Raw genomic sequence first — 27,207 nt, 5'->3', positions numbered from 1 at the left:
TTATTCGTATAAATTCGAAAAACATCAAGAGCTGCAGGAAGGAGATGAAGAGCGAAGAATGGCATTTTGTTTTGAAATGATGGAAAGAGGAAATAATGATAGGAATTTTTTAGGAAATGTTTGTTTTACCGATGAATCTACATTTAACCTTAACAATGAGCCAAGAAAATAAACATCGCTTTGTTCATACTCGGACACAATATCCCCAAAAAACAAATGTATTCGTAGGAATTATCGGACACCATATCATTGGACCCTTTTTTATGGACTAAAACCTAACAGCTGAAACCTATTTAGACTTATTTCAAAATCAAATTGGACCCGCCTTGGAAGAAGTTGTTCAGGAAGATCAAATAATCTGGTACCAAATGGATGGTTGCCCGGCCCATAATACCCGTATGGTTAGAGAGTGTGTAATAAAATTTCCCAATATCAACTTAATAACGTTAGAAATGAATTTTATGATCGGTTAGGCGATTTTTTAGCTGTTAATAGGGGGGTGGTTTGAACATTTGATTAATTGATGTTTTTATGTAATTCTCTATTATTTTTAAGAAAGTTATTGTATTTTATTTTATTTTATTTTTCCACACTTAAATAAAAAGAGTAGTAAGTAATTTAAGTAAAATATTAGGAGTTCTGTTCTCTCTTTTTTCGGATCTATTTTCGATCTTCTGAGTTAAACATTTACAATTACTTATTGCAATGTCTTTGGACTCGAATTTACTTACAATAGGTTTAATGATTGAAATGGACCAGATAGGCTTGATGGGAAAATAAATTGAAAATATTTCAGATATGGCTATTGGTTTAATTAAATTCTGTAAGTATGATAAAATATTTTTTTTAATAATCGATAATAATAATTGTTATTGGTTTAACTTCATCGTTATATTAAATAAAAGTTTAGATAAAAAAGTAATTTTAAGGTGTCTTACTTTGAATGTATGTTTGTGAGATTGATACAACGAAAAAAAAATTTCTTATATTCGGCTGTACGTCAGATTTGACAAAGCCTTATAACAAATTGTTTGCTGGTGGCTGGTGTCTGGTTTTACCTGAACCGAAAATTTGGTAATTTTGCAATTACATTTAAATGAATAATTCAAGATTCGCTTATTAAAATTTGTTGAATGTTTACACGAGTGTTTGCCAGATTGATCTCTTCAAAAAGTTATCTTACATTGTTTCTGTAAAATGTACAGGGAAGCCAATAACTGACCCCCTTAAAATTTACATGGTATTTCCTATGTTCCGCTCGGCGACGCACCACCCGGTAGATATTTTGAATTAGTACCAAGTTTTAAAAAATTGCTTTCTATTAATATTCTTTACCTGTCTTTTAAACTGGCCTAAGAGTTTTTAAATATTTAGAAAATTTATGTTAATTTGGATATTTTTAAATCAAATTTTGGAAAAAAATTATATTTTTTTAATATGAAAGTTCTTATATCGAGCTTAACCACAACACAATTCTATATTAAAATTTTTTGTGTATTTCACAAAAAGCTTTAGGTGAAATTATTTAAAGGAAAAATCAAACACGTATACTTTAAAATTCCTCCTTTATTCGTTATTGTTTACGATCTAAAGATCGGTGTTGACAGGTCTATTGGCAGTAGTAAACGCTAGATGATTAGCAATTTCCTTACCTAATTACCACCTCGTTGACAGATTAATAGCTTTTTAGTATATATAAAATAAGATAATTTAATTCGGTTAGTCATTTGTTAAGTGAGTGTTGTCTTATTAATTAAACATAATGGCAGATGAAGTGCCAAAGGTAAAATAAATAAAAACTGCTACATATAAATTGACTTTATTATTAAATGAGTGTATTGGTTTTAATTTCTAGGAAGAAAAATCTGCAAAGAAGTCAGCACAGGTATGCATATTAAAAAATCAATTGTTTGTATTTTTTTGAAAATAGGCTCTTTTATAATATCAAATAATGTATGCAATAATTAATACATTCAAAATCCACAGTTTCCTAGTTATTTAATATTAATTTTTAAAATTTAAAATACCTATCAATTACTAACTCTATATAAATAGTTAAAAGACAATTTTTAATCTGATTTGATGGTGCCCTAGTTGCCACGTGTCTTATTTATTTTACAGTTTTAAATTCTACGGTAAATCCTGAATTATTTTTTTTATACATACCACACCCCTAAATTGGCATTTACTGTTTACTTTTTATTACTATTTATTCTTATTACTGTTTACTATTTATTTAGAGTTACAAAAATAAGTATATTATTTTTTAATTGTTTAGTGTAATGAAGTTTTAAGCTGGTATATCTTATTGTAATACTAAAATAGCTTTCTATCGGACCTGTCGAAAACATTTACGAAAATTAAATCATAATTCTGTAATTGTTAATTATAGGTAATTCAAAAAATATATAATTAGAACTATTTTCTAAATGTGTGATCTTATTAGATATATATATATATATATAAACTAGCATATTTACAACAAGACAAAGATGCTAAAAATAAATGGTGAAATCGGTAATTTTTAAACAGAGTTTAATTTTATTTTAATTTAGTATTAAGTTAGTCAACTTTTTTTAAAGAAAATAAATTTCTCGTTTAATATTGTTATTAATTTATTTTGAGTTTTATGGCTTTAAGGTAAACAAATAACATATTATAGATACCAGGGCTTATGTAGCTTATGTGTCGTTGAGTAGCGACTAAACTTATTCAAGGTTATTACTTCTTCAGAAATTATTAATCGAGTTGTGGGCCTATTGATATATATATATACTTTTATATATACAGGGTGTCCAAGATAAGGATCCTAAGCATGGGGATCTCGGTACCTGTTGGAGATACAGCTTCGGTTAAATTAGGAAAAAGCTGTGCACTTTGAAGCGTATTTTCATGCCTTTGAGAAACTTTAAAAATTTCCATGGCCTGCTGAGATATTTGGAAAAAACGAAAATTTGCCAATATCGATTTTATTTTTTCCTGGCTTTATTTTAAAAGATATCAAGAAACTATTGACACTTTCTCATTGACACTTTTGAAGTAGTACGTGATGGCGCTTTTAAATTTTATATCCGACGTTTCGTTTCCGAGAAACCACCATCAACTTTATTTTTTTATATGGCGCGAAAAGAAAGTACACCCTGTATCTGATTCAATTTTTGATTACAAATTCAACGATGTATTACATGTCACATTTTTTTTGTTAGTTAAAAGGAAAAATACTATTTTTATTTTTTTTTTAAACATATTATTAAGTAGGCTTTGGAAACAAATGCTTTGACACTTTGACGTAAATACCTTTTACCCTGTCACATATTTTTTATTAAATATTAATTGCCGTTATTGTTACCGTGTTTGTCGAGGTGTATACTGTAAATACAGCAGCAATGTATCTTAATAAATTTCCAGATAGAAAGCAACCATGTAAATCCATTTTCTTAGAGTTGGCTCGAAATTTAAAAGAATATGGTTCGTTTAAAAAGCCTGTTTTATCTCGAAAAAAGGAATCTCTTGAAGAAACTCAAAATAATGTTTTACAAGCAGTTATTGAAAACCCCGAGATATCAACCAGGCAAATTGAAAAAAATGTAGGAGTGGCCAAATCTACAGCTCAGTTTATTTTACGTAAAAACAGATATCACCCCTACAAATTTAGAATTTGCCAAGGACTTAAACCTGGGGATTTCGAACGACGTCGGCATTTTTGTGAGTGGTATACACGTGCTTGTGAAGAGGATTTTAATTTTTTATCAAAAATAATATGGTCCGACGAAAGTATGGTCACTAATAATGGTATCTTTAACCGCCGCAATAGTCATTACTGGGTCCAACAAAATCCTCGTGTTAAGAAAATATCTAGACATCAACAACGTTTTGGGTTTAATATGTGGTATGGAATTTTAGGAACCAAAATACTAGGTCCATTTATTTACCATTATTCATTAACAGCAGAACGATATCTTAATTTATTGCAAAATTATTTAGAAGACTGCTTAGATGATTTACCTCTGGCACAAGTCAATAGCTGTTGGTTTCAACAAGACGGGACTCCTGCACATAATTCTGGGCAAGTTCGACAGTACCTTTCGCAGCGTTTTCCTGAAAAGTGGATTGGAACCTCCAGTGAAGTGTCTTGGCCAGCGCGATCCCCGGACTTAACCCCTTTGGACTTCTTCCTTTGGGGATTTATTAAAAACCGAGTCTATAAACATTCTTTTGGAACTGGGCAGGAGTTACGAGAATGTGTGACGGCCGCTTTTCAAAGTATTACGCCAGAGATATTGCGTGATGTTTTAACTGCTACTGTAAGAAGATCATACTTATGTCTAGAAAATAACGGAAACCTGTTTGAACAACTGTTTTAAATTAAATTTATAAAGTGCGTTAATTTATTTGCTTTTTTCGTTATTTTTAAAATGTATTCATTATTTGTTGCATATCGTTAGAAAAATCATAAAACATTTGTCTATTACCGGTTACATTTTTTTATTTATAAGTAGTACAATGTACAATGCAAATCAATGCTTCATTTAGCTTCATCACTCTCTAAATAGATATTAAGAAAAATGTGACAGACTCGGTAACAGGTATTTACATACGTCAAAGCATTTGTTTCCAAAGCTTACTTAAAAAATATGCTAAAAAAATAGAAAATTTGCATTTTTCCTTTCAACTAACAAAAAAAATGTGACATGTGATACATCATTGAATTTGTAATAAAAAATGGAATCAGATACAGGGTGTACTTTCTTTTCGCGCCATATAAAAAAATAAAGTTGATAATGGTTTCTCGAAAACGAAACGTCGGATATAAAATTTAAAAGCGCCATCACGTACTACATCAAAAATGTCAATGAGAAAGTGTCAATAGTTTTTTGATATCTTTTAAAATAAAGCCAGGAAAAAATAAAATCGATATTGGCAAATTTCCGTTTTTTCCAAATATCTCAGCAGGCCATGGAAATTTTTTAAGTTTCTTAACGGCATGTAAATACCCTTCAAAGTGCACAACTTTTTCCTAATTTAACCGAAGCTGTATCTCCAACAGGTACCGAGATCCCCATGCTTAGGATCCTTATCTTGGACACCCTCTATATATTAATTTTTTTCATATGCTTAAGTACACATATACATAGATTTGACACGCTATTAGAAATTTAGATGCTTATTGGGGTACATTTGAGTAGGTATTTCCCTATATCATTAATCCATAGTGCAGAATATCTACCAGAGATTGACAAAATATTTTAATTAAAAAATAAAACTTTAAGAATATTTTTCTAAGCTTTATCTAGTTAATACGAGAGTCAAATTCTAAAAGCAAATCTACATAAAATATTTACAATTTTTTTGGACATAATATTTGATATGATTGATATTTGGCATGACCATGGGAGTATTTTTGTAGGCATTCCTAGGTATATAGTTTAAGAGGTAGTTAGTTTAGCATGTCAATAATTTTAAGCAAAAATAAGGGCTTTTAATATCATACATTTTTATATAATATTAATTGTTTTTAATTCAACCATAACTTAATAATAGATGTATATAATACTCAAAAAGTTCATAGAGTTGTTTATAGAGTTCTACAACATTTAGGTCTTGTTCAATTTCTAGATTTGTCTTGAAAGCAATAAATTGGTGATTATTAAATCTAACACTATAAGCCTAATACATAAGTTCCCATAAAATTAGTTAAGCGTTTAGCTCTTAGACAATGATCTCTCTAATGAAAGCCGCATCTAATACGCACTTTTAAATATCCACCGACGGTTAAAAAGTCCTACGGCTCTAACAGTCAAGTTGACTCATTATAGCAGGGATGTAATGTGTGAGTCGAGTCGCGACTCGTAGTGGCGGTCGAAGTGAGAAGCTGCTAACGAATTATCCCTTTTATCTCTTTACCCTGAAATGAGTCTCTTTGCTTCCTCTCTCTCTCACTCTCCTTTAGTGACCAATTGCAGCTTGGTCTAAGAGTTGCGTCGCAGTAATGTCAACTTCTAAGTCGCGGTCGATAAAGTAAGATGTTGCTCACGAATTATCTCTAATACCTCCACTACCCCAAGACAAGTCTCTCTCTATATGTCCTTCCATACAGTGACCGCCTAAAAAGTTCCGCATAAATTTGATAAAAATTAAAAAAGAAACATGATTTTTTTAGAAAACGCTTGAACCCGTCGATTTTTATTTAAGTTGCGCATTATTTCACATAAATTTTTGTATACAGGGTGGAACAAAAAAAAAGATATGACGTCATCGGTCATTTTTTTAAATGGAATGCTATATTTTTTATTGCATTTATGAAATATAGGCGAAATTCCAAGCAAGTTTTGTATAACACATCTTATTTAAAAACTCAATTGAGCCGTTCAGCGGAAAAGTGGTCTAACTCCCTTAAAGTAGAAATTTAGAAAATTGATATTTTGCATCTAGATGAATTAAAAATCACAGTAACATATTCTTTACTTTTTTGTAGGTACATATTTATAATAACCCTGTACTAAAATTTCATATGGTAAACATTTTTACTGATTGCGCCCATTAATTACATTTTTGCTGCCCAATGTTATTCTTCCAGTAAGTTTTTTTCAAAAACATAGCGGAAAAGTGGTATAACTTGGAGAGTTATATCACTTTTCCTCGTAAAAGTTAACCAAATTTCACAAAACTGATGAACCAAAGAAAAATAATAGCTGTAGTATGTTTACTATGATATCTATTACTGATAAAAGTGTTCAAAAAATATAGAGCTTGAAGAGCAAAACATTACTACTACTTATCGTACACACTAAACTTACAGTAAGGAGAGTAAGAACAAGTTATTAAACAAATTAATCTTCATTAGAATCGAATAATGGACCACTGTCAACAGCATCTTCTTTTGTCAGTAAGTCCAGGAAGAACTGATGCCGAATCGGGGGAATCGACTGAAGAAGTTCTATCATATCTTTTTTCTTAGCTACAGTAACTGATCTACATACTACGTACCATAACACTAAAAAAACCTGACTAAACAAGAAAAAGCGAGTTTAATAGGACCTGGCGCGACATCGGAACAGCGTGCTGCCTTGACTTATACCACTATTCCAGCGAACGAATACATTATGTTGAGAGGAATAACGTTAGAAAGCTCTTATCTTAGCTAAGTTAAAATTTTGACTTATACCAGTTTTCGACTGAATATATTAGACCAGTAGAAATATAATTAATGGTATAACTCAAAAATTAAGACATACTGACATATACCACTTTTCCTCTGAGCGGCTCAATTATTTCCGAAATATTTATATTTAAATAACAAGAAAATAAATAAGTACGTCTATTTACAAATTAAGGTAAAATCGAGGATAAAAATAATGTTTTAAACACTGCCAATTGTTTCTATTTCCATGGTTGCCCTTGTAAAGAATCTCCATTTTCGAATGTCACTGTCAGTTTGAAAATTAATAGTTTTTATCAGAATAAATTATGGATAATTTAACGGAAACCCAACGAATTGAAATTTTGATGATGCTAGGGTACGGGGATCGAGTGCGCACGCAAAAAGAACTAAGTGAACTGTTTAATGCCAAATACCCAAACCATCCTATTTCTCAGTCAACACTTAGTAGAATAGAGCACAAATTCATAATTTCAGGTCATGTTAGGGATTTGCCAAGATCAGGTCGTCCAAAAATTTCTGAAGAAACAAAATTAAACGTTCTGCTCTCCGTCGAAGAAAATCCAAACAATGCAACTTCACAAATTTCAGTTGATAATAATATAGCCGGCACGTCAGTAAGACATATCTAAAAAGCCAATGAATACCACCTTTATGAAATTAGACTAATACACGAATTAAATGAGGATGATCTTGATCGAAGAAACCAATTTTGCGAGCAAATGATGAACATTTGCAATAATAACCGTCAGTTTGTGTTACGAGTTTTGTTTTCGGATGAAGCAACTTTGTGAACGGTGTCGTAAATCGGCAAAATTGTCGGTACTGGTCAATGTTAAATCCACACTGGGCAACAACACTGGATGATACACACTATCGTAAATCTATTAATGTTTGGGCTGGTGTCGTGGAAAATAAAGTAATAGGGCCATACTTTTTCGGAAAAAACTTAGCAGGACAACGCTATTTGAATTTTCTTCAAGAAGATCTTATCCCTGCTTTGGCTGCCCTATACCCAGATGAACAAGACCCTGTTGTCCCGATAGATAATTTATGGTTTCAGCAAGACGGCGCACCGCCACATTTCTTTCGAGATGTCTTTATTACTTGTTGTTATATAATTACTTGGACACAGTGTTCCCAGGAAGATGGATAGGACGAAGAGGACCAATAGAGTGGTCGGCCAGGTTACCAGACCTAAATCCCTGCGACTTTTTTCTATGGGGGTACCTAAAAAGCAAAGTTTATATTGAGAAGCCAAACAACGTAAAAGATTTGAACAATAGAATTAGATATGAAATTAGACGTATATCACCCGAAATAATTGATAATGTTTTACATGAGTTTGTAAACCGTCTTGCTTTCTGCCAAGAAGTAAATGAGGATCACTTTGAACACTTAATACATGAATAAGGGTTTTCACAGTTTATAACATTTCATCCTCCATTTTATCTTAATTTATAAATAGACGTACTTACTTGCTTTCTTGTTGGTTAAATGTAAATATTTCTGAAACAGTTGAGTTTTGAGATAAGGTGTGTTATACGAAACTTGCTTAGAATTTCGCCTATATTTCATAAAGGCAATAAAAATTATAGCATTCCATTTAAAAAAATGACCGATGACGTCATTTTTTTTTGTTCTACCCTGTATACAAAAATTTATGTGAAATAATGCGCAAGTTAATAATAAAAATCGACGGGTCCAAGCGTTTTCTCCAAAAATCATGTCTCTAATTTTGATCGAATTTCTACGGAACTTTAGGCGGTCACTGTATATGCAACTGATTAGTGCAAGATATAATTTTTTTTTAATTTAATAGCCTTAAAGTTATTATGCCGAAATCTACAATAATTCAAAAAAAATTTATTTAATAAAAAAATTAATACTACCGTGAAAATAACTATTTACAACAATTGTTCAAAGTTCCACCTTCACATTGTAAGTATAGTAAAGCCCTTTTAAATGTTTTGTGTATGGCTGATAGCTTTCCCAATAACACGGTGATTAGGTATTACTTAGGTCGTTAGAGATATTATTAATTTAACGAAGCAGTTCAGCCCTAGAATGTGTTTTCTCTGCATACACTAAACTATTCATAAGTTCCCACAACTAATATTCTAAAGGATTTAAATCCACTGAGTAGGTGGGCCAGGAAACTGCGCCCTTGCGTCCAATCCAACTACAGGAAAAGTATTATTTAAATATTCAGCAAACATTTCTACTACTGTAGGGTGAAGCACAGTCATGCTATAACCACCTTGATAGTCTTCTTTGAATCGGAGTATCCTCTAACAATACAGGCAGTTCTCCTTGTAAGAACTAAAGGTAAATTGCAAATTTCAAACGACCGTCAACAACTAGCTGATTTCCTTACAAACTATACCAAACATTAAGCTAAAAATGGTGTTCCATTCGATTGTTGCATGGGTATTTTCAAGGTGCCAAGAATGGGAATTGTTTAAATCTTTGAGCCTCATCAGTAAATAATTTTTTTTTAAATTAAATTACGATGTATAATTATCCAATTGCTGAACTGCATACGAGGTTCCAGATCAGTAAGCTGCAGAGCTTGAATTGGTTGCATTCGGGTATAACCAGTGCGATGTGATATTCTACGAAGACTAGTTAATGGTGACGCTTCAACACTATCCAATACACATCTTGGGTAATTGCTGATGGAGATATGAGAGCAGCATTTTGAAATGATCCTGTTGCTCTCAGTTGATTAAAAACATTCTTAAATACTCGTCTATCAGATATTCTTCGGTTTGAATGGTATTTACATCACTCCTACTCTTCCACTTCCGTTACAATGTCCGTATGCTAGCAGCATCTCTGCGTATTCTTTATTTGTATAAACAAACATGACGGTAATGTATGCAAATCTCTATCAAACTAACGCAACTACTGTAAGAGAGTAACAAACAAAAGTAGTATCCATAACATTCGGCCTACTTGATGTTGATAAAACATCATTCTAGATATATGTAATTATTATTTATAGCATTATTAAAAATAGCATGGTAGTTTCCGGCGCAATAACACTGTTAAATTTTAAAAAATCTTTTTAAGAAAACATTTGCGGACCCATGTTCATAGGACTTTTTCGACTCGAATTTACTTAATGGATCACGTTGTGAAATTTTGTCGCTCATTTGGTTATTTCCATCCACCAGGTTACCTGGCGGAAGCACAATGAAAATCATATTACCTAAAAAATTAATATAATAAATATTATGCTATTCGGCCCCTATCTTGTTTTCTTGCTTTATTCATTAACAAGGTACTAAGCTTACCTACGCCCATCAACGACCACAAAGGTATCGGAAATTTACATTTTATTACTTACTTCAAATACAGTATAATAAATGGACATTTTTCAGTTCTCTTTACTTAAATTTTATGTTATTTAAACCTAAAAATTACGCTTTGTGCAGTTTGGTCCTAAACCGGTCAAACAGCCTATTTATACAGGGTGTTCCAAAAGTCAACGATCAAACTTAAAGGGGAGAAGGGGGAGGTCATTTTGAATTAAAATAACTATATATGTTGTAATTCAATTGTTGACAGTTAAAAAGTTATTTAATATTTTGTACTTTTTCTTAAAACAATAAAAAAGTTATGCAAAATAAAGGGATTAATCTACTGATTTGTTTTTAGTCATGTTTAATTCTTAGGAGTGTCCTTTTAATTTTAAAATAGTTTCAAAAACTCTGTTCTCTTCTAGTTAAGAAAAATATGATCTTAAAAACAAGTTTTGTTTTCAAAAAATATGAATAATTTTTTTTAATGGATGCTGATTCAATGAAATTAACCTTTAAAAAACTGACCCGTCCTTAGAAAATCTTGAGAAATTAATGTACAACTCGCCCATATCGAAATGGCCTTTGAGATGCGGGAGGAAAGAGTGAGAGAGTCAGTGTGCGATGAAGACAGAAAATGATGAACCAACGGCCTAAAATGGGCTTTCGAGGATTTTGCCACGGCGCACCCAAATTTCACTAGCCATTTCGATATTTCCGAGCTATAGTTTCATAACATAATTAAAGACTTGAATACAGATTTGTCTTACCCAATTTCTAATGGAAAATACTTTATTTGTACCCTTGCCACATTTTTTCAAAAATACAAGAAATTGTAATAATATTTTTTTTATTTAATTATTTATAAGGTATTAACTACATTAAATGTTCAAAATGTCTGCCCCCTACCCTTACACATAATCTACATCGTCGAATAAAATTTCTTTTAAACCGTTGGAATCCCCGCTGGTTGTTATTGATCACTCTGATCGCTTCTTCTATTTTTTGACACAATTCCTGTTCAGTGCGACTTTCTGTAGCGTAAGCTAATTCTTTAAAATAACCCCATAAAAAGAAGTCCAATGGGTTAAGGTCGGGGGACCGCGGTGGCCAGCCCTTCCAATCCAATGATTTGGAAACTGTTGGTTGATATAAACTCTCACTACTCGAGCGTAATGTGGAGGAGCTCCGTCATGCTGCAGCCACATGTTTCGACGTATTTTTAAGGATACGTCTTCTAGTAAGCCATTTAAATGATTTTGTAAAAAATTGAGGTAGCTTTCGCCATTGAGTCGTCGTGATAATTCAAGACGGCCAATTAACTTACTCTCAAATATTCCAGCCCACATGTTTATTCCAAATTGATGTTGGAAACGGGAAGCGTGCACACTTCTAGGGTTAACATATTCCCAATGATGTAAATTGTGAATATTAAATATTCCTATCCTTTGAAAGAATGATTCGTCGCTCCACAAAATTCCTTGGAAAAACTGAGGGTCGGTTCTGTTACGAACAGTACATATCCCAGTAACATCGTTACATGCAGATTTTGCACTAAGCATGTAACATGGGATTTCAGATAAATTCGGGCAAAAGTTTATGGGTTTTGGTATCGGCTTGAAAGGGTTGTGTGATTTACAGTTTTATAAATGGAATTTGGGGTTTGATAGTAATGCAATTTATTTTTTTTTAGGCTTTTGGGGTTTGATTATTTTTAGGAATGTATTTACCTACCCTATCCTGTCAGCACACCTCTGTGGAGTTAGTCGTATTATGTTTCCTTAGTCCCTATTCATGTACCTGGTGTTGGGAACTTTCTGACTTTTGGTTTGTTTGTCAAGAGTTTCTATGAGGCCGGTATATGTCTGGGGTATGGAGGGACTTCTGGAGGGTGCTGTTGTGCCACAGATTGCGCTACGAGTGGAGTAAATAAGACCTTTTAGATGGTGATCCGTTAGTGTAGGAAAACTTACAAATACTTTCTTCTATAGCGGAATCATGTTGGGCAAGGTATCCTAATTGATTTGAAATTGGCCTCCCCAGTTTTGCTTGCTATATTTCCCTTTGATTCTTCAAGTTAAGTTTTAATAAATAAACGTGCCTTGACATCTGGTTTCTAACCCTACTAGCCGATTGACAGTGACTGTGATTGACAGTAATGACTATTGACACACTTGTTGTTGTGGAGGTTTGGCAGCGTTGCTGTTTCCCATTAAAGTTTGGTTTCCATTTGGCGGATGATGGAGCGTCATAAATCAGGCAGAGCGACGTAAGAGGAAAATTGGAATTTCGTAGCCCCGTTGGGAAAGTTTTGTTAGTTTTCCATGTTTTAGTATCCGAGCAGTATCATTTTGCTGTGGTATTGCGGAATTTCTATTTTGATAGAGTGAGGCTCCGCGTAGTTTGCAACAAGAGGCAGGGTCAGATCGTGTCGAAGAGAGAGAGTGACAAGTTCACTGCCAGTGTCACCTGTCATTGTCTGGTCAGTTGTCAGTTCCTTGTCCAGCCGGTAGCCATCCCGTTATCAGAAAGAACAGTCGACATTTTGTGGTTTTAAGGAAAATTTAAGTTCATCTTGCCAAGAATTCGGTTGAATGGAAAAATATTCCTCCCAAGTTTTGGGGTTTAATTTAATGAACGTCTAGTGGGAAGTTGTAGCCGAGAGGATTTCGGATTGACCTGATATTTTTGGATTTGGTCGGCTGCTCCCACACCATTTATGGGATTTGGAAATTTTCCAACCACAAAACCAGACTCTAGGCCTCGCTCACTACCTTAGGTATGTAGCAACATTATGGTAATTGCCATAGAATTGATTGTGTGTTTATTTTACTGATTTTTTTTGTCCTCTATTTTAGAGGCCTCTCCTTTTTCTCTCCTCTATTCTCTGGTCTCTGCCTATTCTCTGGTTTCTTCTGGTCATCCCAACACTGTTGGTAACCGGCTTAAGTAAGCCTCAACACAGCCTGGACTGAGCATTGTACTGTGGCTCTGCGATTTTGGATTGGAACTTGCCTGAAATCGACTTGCCCATGTGGTCGTTACCCTGGTTGTAGCTGACTGGTTCCAGAGCTGTCGAGTTAAGCTACCTTAGCCAAAATACACAATAGATTAGAGGACACGCAAGTTTTTGCATATTTTATTTTATTTTTCTCTTATTGAACGGTTTGATTTAGGGTTGGTAGTATTTTCTTTTATGTAAAACAAAACCGTTAAGGGGTTCTTGCTAAGTCTATTAACATTAACCTGAGGGTTTTCATTTGAGTCGAGCATCGACATAATTGATTTTGACATTGAGCCTGGATCACCTTGTAAGGGATCGGCTATTTGCTACAAATAACATATTTAGTCATAGTGTTGGTTGTTGGTTAATAGGTTTTATTGCACCAACATACCATTAATAGGCTTTTAAATTCGAACCTTACTATTTAAAAGTTTTATTTAGATCAATGTGACTTGACTAGAGTTTGTAAAAGGTATTTAGGGCCAGTGAGGTATTGTGAATTACGCTCCAAACATATACTTCTTGTAAACAACACGTGATCACGTTTTGGATTTTCCCCTTGAACAGTAGTTCAGTGCGGATTTGTTTTTTTTCCTTACTAATACATCGCCTTAAGCATACCTCAAGTAACTCTTAATTCTTTTATCAATTTTTTATTTACTTAAAATTACTACAGTATTACATTTTGAATGTTTATCTAAATTTAAATATCTCAGTGGAATTTAATTTTTTTATATAAATGGAAGTGACTATGTAAATTCTTGGATGATTATATCAATCTGGTGGACCTATGGATTGTTATTTGAGTTTTTCCTAAATTATTTTCAGCTTTTAGGATCTAGGTACAAGCATAAATATAGGTCATCATTTTCTTGATTAAGGGGGGCTTATATTACCATCATAATATATCAGGGTTTGGTGTAAAATATTTAAATCAGATGGCGCTCTTATTAAAATTTCTCCCACTACCTTCTCCACTGTCTAAAAGCTGGCAGCCACCAAATCTCTGAATCTTTTAAAACAAAATTTGCTTGTCTGGACTTAGTAATTTTTTTTGTGGTTGGATAGTAGGTATGACTCACACGGGTTGGAAATAAATTGGTTTGAACCGAGTTACGCGCTACAACATATCCCTGCAAAATCGTACTCTTGTGGCGTAGTCTCCGGGTAACAATGCTTGCACCTGTTGCACATGATATGGATGTAACAGAGATCTTCTCAAAATACGATGCACCGATGAAGATGATAATCCCAAACGCCTTGCTATACGACGAATACTAATGGTCGGATTTTCTGTTACCATATTTATTATCTCATCTTCACCAATATCAACTCTAGGCCTTCTTTCTCGGGGCAAATGCTGGCCAGGAATTTGACCATTCACGTATATCCTATGAAAATTTTGAAACACTTTGTAATCAGGATAATGTGCTCTGTTAGGAAATCGTGCCCTATACTCTTTAGTAGCAGCCCGCGCATTACCGTCACAAAACCCGTAGACATAATGCATTTCTGCATATTCCTGTAGTGCATAAGGCATCTTTAATAGTTGAACTAACAAATTAAAAAAAGTAGGTACTTATTAATCGCAAATGTAATAGCCCAGTATGAAGGATAGCGTACCTAAGACTGATTTGAAAAATACCAAATCGTTTGTTATTTTTATCTCAACAAAAAAGGACAATGCAAAATATTCAAAATATTTTTAAACTGAACTTCACCTTAAATTTAAGAATAGGTAAATGGTAAATAGCTATTTTCCATTAGAAATTGGGTAAAACAAATCTGTTTTTATTATTTATTATTATTAGGAATCTACAATAATTTCTGAATATTTTCTAAGGGCGGGTCAGTTTTTTAAAGGGTAATTTTTTTTTATCACCATCCATTAAAAAAACTTGCTAAGATTTTTTGAAATCAAAACTTGTTTTTAAACATTTTTTTGGACTAGAAGCCATTAGAGTTTTTGAAACTATTTTAAAATTAAAAGGACATCTCTAAGAATTAAACATAATCAAAAATGAAACAGTAGTTTACCGCGTTTATTTTGCATAACTCTTTTGTTGTTCGCAGTATTCAATTTTAATAAAAAGTACAAAAAGGTGAATAACTTTTTACCCATCAATATTTTGATAACCACCTATATAGATATTTAGATTCTAAATGACCTCATCCTTTCTCTCCTTAAGTTTGATCGTCGACTTCTGGGGCATCCTGTATATTCTATGTCTATATACAGGGTGGCCAGATAAGAATGAAAAGTGCTGCATTTTGGAAACTATTCGTCCTAGAGACTTGCGGTAAAAAAATTTATGACTGAAGTGGCCAAAAGAATACCGTGGAAAACATTTTTAGATTTCCAAGATGGTCGCCAGGTGGCGTAACCGCCATATTAAACTTTTTAAGTGATTTTTCACTGAAATGTACTCAGTAAATTTTACAAAAAAATATATGCTTTTTAAAGCTCAGCTTTACTCGAGTCATTTTTGTTTAACACTTCGTCACGTATCTATTAAAATAAAGTGGTGGGGGGTAATTCAATGTTTTTTTTAAATAAGCAGCTGTAACTCCTAAACGACTGAACGGATTTTAACAAACTTGGTCTCGTTGGAAAAATCATTTATTGTTCCATCAAATTCGTCCTATCTGTGATATGTCTAGTTCTTAGTAATGCCGCTAGAGCGCGTTTTTTGATCTAATAATAGAAAATTGCAAAATTCTCTAAAAAATTAAATGCAATAATATGACTTTTTTTTCATAAAAATGTAGTGAAACGATAGCTAAATGGGCCAGTGAAAACCGTATCTCGATATATTATTCATAGCCTGAAATATCGAAGAAAGGATATTTAGTTATCATATAATTTTAATAAGACGATATTACACCGATATTTATTGTTATTTATTTGTCTTTCTTCAAGGTTCAATGACAATGTCTTAATTTAATAATTTTTAAATAATTAAAATATTATTTGTTCAAAAAGTTTAAAAAAAACGCGTATGGGCATAATAACAAAAATTTCCGATTTTGAAATAAAACTAATGCCTCCTTAAATGCTCGAACTCTTCCATCAAACTTAATGCATTGTTGGAGCCGCTTATGCGTGGACATTACAGCAGCTTCAATTTCTGCTCTTGACAGGTTGTAAATGGCTTCTTGTATTCGTATTTTCATGTCGTCTCTAGTTGTTGGTTGAATTTGGTAAACAATATCTTTCAACCGACCCCATAGGTAGAAGTCCAAACAGGTGAGGTCTGGGGATCGGGGTGGTCAAGGAAATAGACTTCCTCGCCCAATCCACCTCTGTTTAAATTTTAAATCTACATGTTCTCGCACATTTCTTGAGAAATGTGCTGGGCAACCGTCTAGTTGCAAAAACATATTTTGTCGTAATTGCAGGGGTATATCTTCTAATTAAAGAGGCAATTGGTTCACCAGAAAATCAAGAAATACGGCACCATTTAGTGGTTGATCAAAGAAATAGGGACCTATAATAGTTTCGCCCAGAATGCCACACCACAAATTGAGACTCTAATGGCCTCGATGTTGGACCTCCCACAACCAGTGAGGATTGTTGTCACACCAATAATACATATTATGCAAATTAATGTTTCCATCACTCCTAAAAGTGGCCTCGTCTGTCCAAAGAATTTCGGATAAAAATTCTCTATTTTCCCTAATACTGCCCAACATCCAATGACAATAATCTAACCATCGGTCAAAGTCTCCATGATTCAAGACTTGATGTAAAAACCATATGATATGGGCGCAGTCTAAAAGACATTAATAATATTGTCTTCCCTTGTTCTAGCCGAGTGTCTTTGCAACTGAGGTCGAAAGCTGCCAGTATTACGCAAATTTCGCACTAAACGCGGCATAAATCTCGCATCGCAAACGCCGATTTGGATATCGAACTCTGTATACCCTTTGAGCCAATGCCGCATTTTGAAGACATTCAAAATATACCGCAATCATATCGACAGCTTCATCATTTGTAAAAGGCATTTTAATAGTTTTAACGCTTTACTTATGTGTGCAACAAATACAAATTGAAATAAAACTAATGCCTCCTTAAATGCTCGAACTCTTCCATCAAACTTAATGCATTATTGGAGCCGCTTATGCGTGGACATTAGGCAGTCCAATTTAAAGATTTTAGGCATTCGTTTTTTCCTCCATTGCCTACTCTTTAATATTTTGCCTACTTGCATTTTATATGCATTGATTATTATGCCCCTACGCGTTTTTTTTTTAATTTTTTGAACAAAGAATATTTTAATTATTTAAAAATTATTATATTAAGACATTTTATCATTGAACCTTGAAAAATGACTAATAAATAACAATAAGTATCGGTGTAATATCGTCTTATTAAAATTATATGATAACCAAATATTCTTTCTTCGATATTTCAGGCTATGAATAAGATATCGAGATACGGTTTTCACTGGCCTATTTAGCTATCATTTCACTAAATTTTTATAAATAAAAGTCATATTATTGCATTTAGTTTTTTAGAGAATTTTGCAATTTTCTGTTAATAGGTCAAAAAACGCGCTCTAGCGGCATTACTAAGAACTAGACATATCACAGATAAGACGAATTTGATGGAAAAATAAATGGTTTTTCCAACGAGACCAAGTTTGTTAAAATCCGTTCAGTCGTTTAGGAGTTACAGCTGTTTATTTAAAAAAACATTGAATTATCTTCCACCCCTTTATTTTAATAGATACGTCACGAAGTGTTAAACAAAAATTACTCAAAGTAGAGCTCAGCTTGAAAAAACATATATTTTTTTTGTAACATTTACTGGGTAGATTTCAGTGAAAAATCGCTTAAAAGGTTTAAGATGGCGATTACGCCCCCTGGCGACCATCTTGGAAATCTAAAAATATTTTCCACGATATCCTTTTGGCAACTTTAGTTATAAATTTTTTTACCGCAAGTCTCTACGACTAATAGTTTCCAAAATACAGCACTTTGCATTCTTATCTGGCCACCCTGTACATATATTTTAAAAATGCAAACGATATTATTATTTTGTATTTTTTTTGTATTGTTAACCATCTTAATTCTTAATTCTTCCATTTCAATAAATGACCTTTATCTAAAAAATACTTTTAGAAATTTATAAAATCTGTTAGTGTTGTAAAGAAACAGCATGAAGCTCAACGTGCTATTAGCAATAAGGCGCTGCAACCCGGCTAGCAATGACACGTGAACATATTGGTACAATTGGGTCTCCAAATGATTAGAAATAAGTTACGTGACAAAAATATAAGGTAAAAGTGACTTTCTACATGCTCAGACAAATTATGTCATTTTAACCTATTTTTATATAACGGAATATCACTATCAATATGAATATATTCACTTTTTTTGTGGTTAACCCAAAACTTACCCTAATTTTCTAATTTTAAATAGGATATCCGGTGTATTTTTATATATCTTCACATACTTTTTGGTTAACTAAAATGTTATAAATAAGTTTAATCTATTTAGATTGTGTTTTATGTTTTAACCATTTTTTTCGCTAAATATTCTTTTTTCAAATAGCACATAATGGAAAAAATCACTTTAGGCTAAAAATTTTTACGAATATTTTGTGTAACCTTTATAAGAATTCATCTACAAAAATATAGAAGGAAAATAACCAAATTAGGTATGAGCATTTTATACAAAATATTATCATAAATATCAAACTAGATCGATAGCGGACTAAAATACTTGGAAGGCTTTGCTTTAAATGAGAAAATATAAAATATAAATATCATAGTTTATTCTTTGTACTTCATTATTAAGTAAAAAGGTAATGGAAACAATTGCAACTTTTTTTAGATATTTTAGGGCCATATCCGCTTCTTGACTTAGATATTTTTGTTCTGAAATTATTTCTTGGCAAATTCTAATATAAGTCCAAATATTCGGATTACATGTGAGCTATCATTATTCTAAAAATATTATTTTCGAATAAAATATATAAAAATATACCAGGTATCCTCTTTAAAAGTAGAAAATGATAGCAATTTAGCGTAAGATCAAAAGTCTCAGAAAACAATTAAATATGCCAAGTTAACATTTACGTAGCATAACTACATACCAAATTTTATTTGCTCTTTTTGATATTGCGGAAATACCATAAGGCAATATTCTTAGCCCTAAAGCTTTGTAACTTATTAATAACTTATAATTATATAAATGTTTAAATTCTACTCTTAAAATTTTGGACCTGTGCTTATTCATTTAAAAATCAACAACAACACATCATCCGAAATGATACTCTATAACCGATTACCACATGGCAATTTTGACCTCCACTTTGACATTCTGTCTAAAATTAAACCTAACAAATACAAATGATATTATTGCCAATATTGGTGACGTAGGGACCCTTATAATATAAATTACTTTGATTAATTAAGTTTGCTACTAGTCGTGCTTTACTGTACATTGAAATATAAATATTTGAGCAACATCTATAAAAAAATATGGTAAAATAAATTAAATTTTGTTTTTGTGTAAATAAACCTAATATATATTGTTTTTTTTTCAGTCTGATAATAAAGTGGTAAGTTTTCTTCCAAAAGTTCTTATTGCAAAAGAAAATATTTTTCTAAAAATAACTTTGTAGGAAGTTGTCTTGGACTATGAAGCCCTAAAGCATTTGGATATTGCAAAAGATCAACTAAAAAGTAAGTGCGTTTTCAAACACGTTTAAAAAATAATCGTTATTTATATATTTTAGTGTTAAAACAAATTTTTGATTCATTTGATCTGGAGAAAGTAGGCGAAATTGGTGTAGATATGATTGGTCAGATCTTAGACATGTTGGGTCACCAGTTGAGTCCTGATGAACTGAGTGTAAAGCGAATTCAATTTTACATTACAATTTTTTTATTTACCCATTATTTTAGAAAATCATCAAAGAAATTGATGAAGATGGAAATGGAGTAATGAGCTTTGAAGAGTTTGCTCATTTGGCGGCACGGTTCCTAGTTGAAGAGGAGGAAGACGTTGAAGCTATTTTAAGGGAATTAAAAGATGCTTTTAGGCTGTATGATAGAGAAGGTAATATTTCACTTAGTGCTTAAAGTTTTTTAAATTTTAAATACATTTTTAGGTTTGGGTTACATAACAGTAGATTTGCTTCGTGATATTTTAAAGGAGTTAGATGACAAGCTAACCCCATCGGACTTAAACGAAATGATTAAGGAAATTGACACTGATAATTCAGGAACTGTTGATTGGGAAGGTATTTTTTTACATTTATTTTTGGTACAGTTTATTTAATATAATTATATATTATTTTTAGAATTCAAAGCTATGATGATTGGCTAAACAAAAAGTACTTAGTTTTTAAGTTATGTAGAATTAAGACTGAAAATATGTATTTTTTCATTCAGAAATAAATCTATCGAGAACTGTATTGCCTAATTATAGTTAATTCTTTTTACCTTTTAAAATTTGAAATAATATACCCACGCAGCTTATAAATCCTATAAATTAAATGTCATGTTAATAAGAAATGCTTACTTTTAATTTTGCCAATACGAGTATAATTTTTTTTACTATAAACTATAACTATAACTAACTCTATAATCTATAACTTGTCAAAAATTTCAGCTCCTTTACGGCATTTGACAAGGATTGGCATGACATGGGGTTAGGGTAAGAAATATGATAATGCCGTTAAACAGTTAAAAAAAACTTACTAGTTAATGCTCCTCTTCTTTTATTCTTAATTGCCTGTAAAAAAAATTTAAATTGAAACTGATGCTTCCAAGGATGGACTTGGAGCAAGTTTATTGCTAAACGGGCATTCCATAGCTTTTTATCCAGAAGCTTGACTAAATCTTAAGTTAAATACCCTGAGATCAAAAAATAAATGTTGGCAATCGATTTTGCATATCAAAAACTTCATTACTTAATCTATGGTGTACAAAACGTTACCATAAACCTCCTACGTCTATTTTCAAAAAAGATTTATATGTTGTTACACCTAGATTGCAAGGTTTACGTTTGAGATTGCTAAGACATGACCTTAATGTGACATGCAAACCTGGAAAGTATTTATACATAGCAGATACACTTTCCAAAGCTTTCTTATCTACTCCTGATATCGATGACTTTATATTAGACTGTTTATTTACTGTCTTGTCAATTACTTACCTGTATCAGATCAGCTAAAATCACTCTTAAAATATGCAACTAATAGAAATCAAGATATAATAATAATTAGAAACTTTTTGTCTAATGGTTGGCCAGAAAAAAGTAAAATTCATGTTTTAAAGCTGTCGTGATATTGTGCCTCGAAAACTTCATGAGTGTCATACTGGAATGGATAAGACTAAATTACCAGCAAGACAAATTTGTTATTGTTCTCTAATGTGTCAAGATATTGAAATGTTTACAAAAAAAATGTAAATTTTGTGAGAAGTTTGCAAGAAAAAATGTTAAAGAGCCATTTAAACCTTATAACATTCCGAAAAAGCCATGGGATAAAGTTACCGCTGATATTTTTTCTTTTGAAAATTCTAGCTATGACTCATACTTGAATTGGTTAAGGCTTGTCTCAGTTACAAATAAAGCTTTAACTGAGGTTATGAAAAAACTAAAATCAACTTAGTTTATGATTTTTAGACATTTTAGTTTATGACAATATTTCTTTTAATAGTTTTTCAATCAAACAATTTGCTAAAAATTGAAATTTTAAAATTGTCTTAAAAAGCCCAAATTTTGCTCAATCTAATGGCTTAGCCGAAAAAAGTGAAGATCTAAGTAAAAAAATAATACAAAGAGCCGTTGAAGAGGAAAAAAATTAATCCGAGGCTTTACTACAATATCTTAATACATCCTTGAAATTTAATAATTAATTATTCATCTCAATTACTCAGATCAGAAATTAATTCAGGCCAAAATGTCACAGTTTTTAATCATATCAATAAATCATTGGGAGCCTGATCAGGTAATCAGTAGACATGACAGTCCACATTCATACAATGTTTAGACACAGTATAACAATAAACCAGTACGTCGACTCTCCGACTCGGTGGGCCGAGCGTTAGGGACCTTGAGCCCAATAGGTTTAGATTTCTACACCTATTTCATTCACTCAGTTGGGATTGATCCACAGTATAACAATAAACGTTTATTATTATACTGAGACCAAACCTTATCCCATTTATACAGAGTTCGTCCTCCGTTGAGTGCAGATCACCTGCACTTAACGTCGAAGTGTTCTCTGAACCAGTTTCGCTATACCGAGTGCACCAGTGCGACCGACCCCGCTATCTTTCTGCCTGACGATCGAGTCAACCATGGCCCACAAACTCGACTAAAACTCTTCCTTCCTGTTGGAGGACGACGAGGACTTCTCGGAGTTCTGTAACACGGAAGAAGAAGAGAAAACAACCTAAGATGAGGCCGAATTAAAAGCAGACCTAGCCATCCTTCAATCCACCCCTTCAATCCAAGAAGAGCTAACTTACTACTACGTTGTCCTTATGCGTAGTGCCAAAAGGAGGCACGAGAAGAAAATGAATGAACTCCGCCGAGTCTTCCACTGCGGTACAGGCCAGTACCACTGTCGAACCCCTGCCGAAGAACCCCCTGCCGCCCTGGAACCGCCTGTGGAGTCAATCGAAATAGCCGAACTCCCAGCGCAGGAGCCTAGCTCCTGCCCTGTGACTCCAGCAGGTCTCCAGGACGAAGACAACGGGTTTCAACCCGTCGACAACAGGAGAAAGACATCAGACCCAGAGACGGTCCTGAGGAAGTCGCCAATCATCGCGTCACCCGACCAAGCTCTCTCCACCTCTAAAGCTGCGTTCAGGAACACTCCTCCTGAGCCCAGACCCAAACCAGTTCCACCAACCTGCAGGACCAAGATCCTTTCCATCGTTATAAGGGAAAAAACAAAATTTGAGAAAGTCGCCGCCGCCCAGAAGTCAAAAGGAGTATAACATGGCTATATTGTTAATACTCGCGACGGAATAAAAATCCACCCTCAGACCATCACGGACTACAGAGTTATCCAGGATTATCTCGACTCCACAAAAGTGCCGTTCCACTCCTTCTCCCTGCCAAAGGAGAGAAGGCTATACATCGTTTTCCGAGGTCCCTTCGAGCATTGGTCGGCCAAAAGCATCCTGGAGGACCTGAGGAAGCTAGGCTTCCACCCTCACTCAGCGGTACGGTACTTCAACAGGAACAGGCAGGCCACACCACTGGTCCTGGTGCAGCTCCCAAGAGAAGAAAAGTCGATCTTCTCGCTCACGGAGCTGCGCGGCGTGAAGATAAGGGTAGAAACCCAAAGAAACAAGTCCAGGAAAATACAGTGTCACAGGTCCCAGCTCCATGGACATGCCCAGGCAAGATGCACGGCGGCACACAAGTGCGTGTGTGCAAGTGTGGCAAGTGCGGTCAACTTCACGCCACCGCCGAGTGCACCAAACCACGCGACCAGCCGGCCACATGTGCCAACTGTGGAGGCCCTCATACTGCCAACTACCTGGGATGCCCCAAAACTCCGGAACAGATCTTAAAGGAAAAAGCCGCCAGACGGGCTCGCCCGTTTATCTGGGGTACCCAGGACAACAGCCACCTCGCCGCACTACCCACACCACCGCAACAAGCCGCAGCTGCCGTCCCCCCTCCGCTAGGTACAAGAACGCCATGCTACAAGCATTCTTCACCTCAATGCAGCAGCAGTTTCAAATGCTGCTGCAGAGCATACACCCCGTGGGAGCCTGAGAAAACCCACCACACTCCACGCAAAGGCCACCTGCACTTTGCATAAAGTAGCCATTTCCTTAATTTTAAGAAATACTCTAGTTAGGCAAATAGGTATGAATCTTTTAGATTAACCTGTAAAAAATTTAACAAATGTCAGTTTCATAGTAACTTATCCCGTTCAGTCGATTCTTATGTTCCGAGCAGTCAAAAATCCAAGCGCCTAGATGCGACCCAGAATGAAAAGAATATGACGCCAAATCTCGACAGTACGACCTCCAAAGACCGGCAAGAGCCATGTGATGCTAGCCCGGAAGAAATACAGTGCATAACAAGAAAGGCAGTAAAGATTGAGATGTTGAAGGTTAGGTAAAAAATCGACCTCGTTAAAAAATTCTTTTAGTTGCGCAACTCAGTTATATCTAGAGGACTCTAGATATACTCAGAAAGCCGGAGCAATCGTAAAAAACAAATTTTGGGTAATCTGTTATTAACCATGAGGAGCAACCTGTGAAGAAAATTTAGTGAGAGCTTAAGAACTCTAATTGCAATATGTTTAGTACTTGTTTCAAGCCTAAGGAGTGCACTTGAGGTGATCCGTATTAAAAGCAAAATGATGTGTGGATTTTTCCTAAAATTTTGGCATATCTGCGACCCTACGCCGGGAATAAGGATAATGTATTTAAAAATATTAATCTAAAAAAGGTAATCTTTAAAGACCACGAGGTGCTTTTACCATTGGTTAGAAACAACATTACAGATCCTGAGGCCTGTTGTCCTTTTATCACAACTGGCTCCAAGATACGTATAGGTGGACACAACCTCGATTTTATCACCATTAAACTGTAAAACGTAGCTAGGCGCTAGACATCTCCGCCTAAAATACATCATTCGAAATTTGGAAGCATTAACGGTCATACGGTATTCTGAGAATACAAAAATAGAGTATTTAATTGCCGTTGCAAGTCAATTTCAGAGTCACTTAAAAAAAACTAAGATTCTAAGTTCTTTGTCAACCCGTCCGAAGTCCTAACCCACATAGAAGCCTGGCTTTGAAGTACTGCAATAAATTAAGCACTCACTCCCAACTTGTACATTTTTTTCCAAAGTATTTCGTGAGAACACTTTTTAGCCGAAGATGTCCCCTGCGAAATCAACTCAGTATTTCTGGTGACGTATTAGTTATTTTGTCCCAACCCCAGTTTGACTATTGTTCCAGATGGTATTTTAGCTTACAGATTAATGTCTGAAAAGGGCGAAATGATATGACTTTGAATTTTTTTGTAATGCTGAAGATGTCAGTTCCGTGCCATATCCCTGATAAAATTCGACACAAGTCAGGTTAAAAGTATACATAAAATAATCCATTTAATATTTGTCAACTCAAAATTATACTTCTGCAGTATTAGTAAATATTGTTGGAATAATAACATATAATATTAAATAAACATTTTTCAAGAATTTTATATTTTTAATCTATTATCCCAAATCCAGTCAGTTCTGTGTACGCTTAGATATTTGGTAAAAAAGGTGTGGGAATGACAGCACACTGCGCCTAAAGACATCAGGACCGAAAATGAAATTAGTATCAAGTTAATTGTAGAGCAGGGTGCGTTTCATCAGGTTCCTTCTTTACAAATTTTTTGAGTGCATTGGGTGGTATTAAACCCACATTCGGTCAGTAACATGGTAAGCAAAAACCCCTGGCTTAGAAAATTTATAAAAAAAAACAATTTTTTTTTTTCTTGGTTATTATGTAGATATAGTATCTATTATTAATAATACATTGTCTAAAGGTAATCTAAAGTTAGAAAATTCATATTTTTTTAAATCCATTTAACACCTTAAATTATATTAGTTTTAGGTCAAAACTAAAGGTTGCAAGTCATGTATCAAAAAGTATTTCTGGTGTTCTACAGGGCTTTATCCTTGGACCACTTTTGTTTGTGGCTGCTACCTTCAGATTAAATATCAGCTTGTATGTCATTCATCCTAAATGATAATCCCATAGTTTTTAATGTCTCCTTAAAAGGTAAACAACTTCAAAGAGTACCCCAACAGAGAGATCTAACAGTATTTTTGACCCCTCTCTTTCATTTTCTGAATACGTTTTTCTAAAGTAGACAATACTTAAAAAATTCTTGGATTCATTATTAGAATCATTAAGAAGCTAAGTGGTGAAGCGAGTCTTTATCTTTTTAATAGTTTAGGTTTTCCCATTTTAAAATACGGCTCCATTATTTAATCATATAATACAGCCCCGTACTATGCTTGGATAGCAATGATTAAAGGGACTCAAAGGAAATTTTTAAAGTCCATGTTTTTCAGGAAATTTCATATGTATTCCTAAAGAGCCTGTGATAATGATCATTTATTAGCAATTTTTAATAGTCTCTAAGTAAAAGAAAAATTAAAATTTTTTGTGCTTTTTTAAGTACTAAAAAATTAAATACAACAATACTTCAAAAGTATCTTGTCTGGCTTATTTACGCACAAGTTATTATAAAAATTCTTTTACTTATAAACTAATTGTTTTAACCTGTATGCTTTCGATATTGGCATTGATTCAGCCAGTCTGAATCAATTTAAGATAATTATAGTATTGTATTTTATTGGTGTAGGTAATTTCTGCCGTATTATGTTTATTTTGTACTTCTTTTACTATTTATTTTATAAGTAAATTTTATCGTATCTTAAATTAGTATCTGTAACTAATCCTTCCTCAATATATTTTCCGGCGTTGCAATGGGATATGTACCGAAGACATGGAGAGCGGCAAATGGCGACAGGGAAGCGGGTATTTAACCCCAAAGCGGGCGAGAAAGACTACGGCCCGCAAAGTCTTATAGGCCCTTCAGCTTAACGTCATTTTTAAAAAGGACCTTGGAGGATAATTGACAAACATTAAAATTGCTGTACACTACCGTAGTTGGAAAGGCAAAGAGAGCCCATCAATAATATAGAGGTTGCACTAGCTCTCTTCTTTGACGTTGAAGGAGCCTTGTATA

General features: G+C 33.6%; 1 protein-coding gene across 2 annotated transcripts; it reads left to right on the top strand.

Moving 5' to 3' along the window:
• The first annotated feature begins 1,722 nt into the window (after positions 1 to 1,722).
• Positions 1,723 to 20,902, top strand: LOC126742301 (troponin C, isoallergen Bla g 6.0101-like). Of its 2 annotated transcripts, XM_050448941.1 has the most exons (8): positions 1,723 to 1,783; positions 1,856 to 1,885; positions 20,022 to 20,036; positions 20,100 to 20,160; positions 20,214 to 20,329; positions 20,383 to 20,536; positions 20,589 to 20,720; positions 20,781 to 20,902. In XM_050448941.1, the coding sequence occupies exons 1-8, from the start codon at positions 1,763 to 1,765 to the stop codon at positions 20,804 to 20,806; spliced, it is 555 nt and encodes a 184-aa protein (XP_050304898.1). In that variant the 5' UTR covers positions 1,723 to 1,762; the 3' UTR covers positions 20,807 to 20,902. The 2 variants fall into 2 exon arrangements, with proteins under 2 accessions (XP_050304898.1, XP_050304899.1); XM_050448942.1 differs by lacking the exons at positions 1,723 to 1,783; positions 1,856 to 1,885 and adding an exon at positions 19,869 to 19,959.
• Positions 20,903 to 27,207: the final 6,305 nt, after the last annotated feature.

Source organism: Anthonomus grandis, chromosome 11 (genome assembly GCF_022605725.1).
Source record: "Anthonomus grandis grandis chromosome 11, icAntGran1.3, whole genome shotgun sequence".
NCBI lineage: Eukaryota > Metazoa > Arthropoda > Insecta > Coleoptera > Curculionidae > Anthonomus > Anthonomus grandis.
Note: the sequence above shows the minus strand (reverse complement) of the source record. Positions and strands in the feature narration are given on the sequence as shown.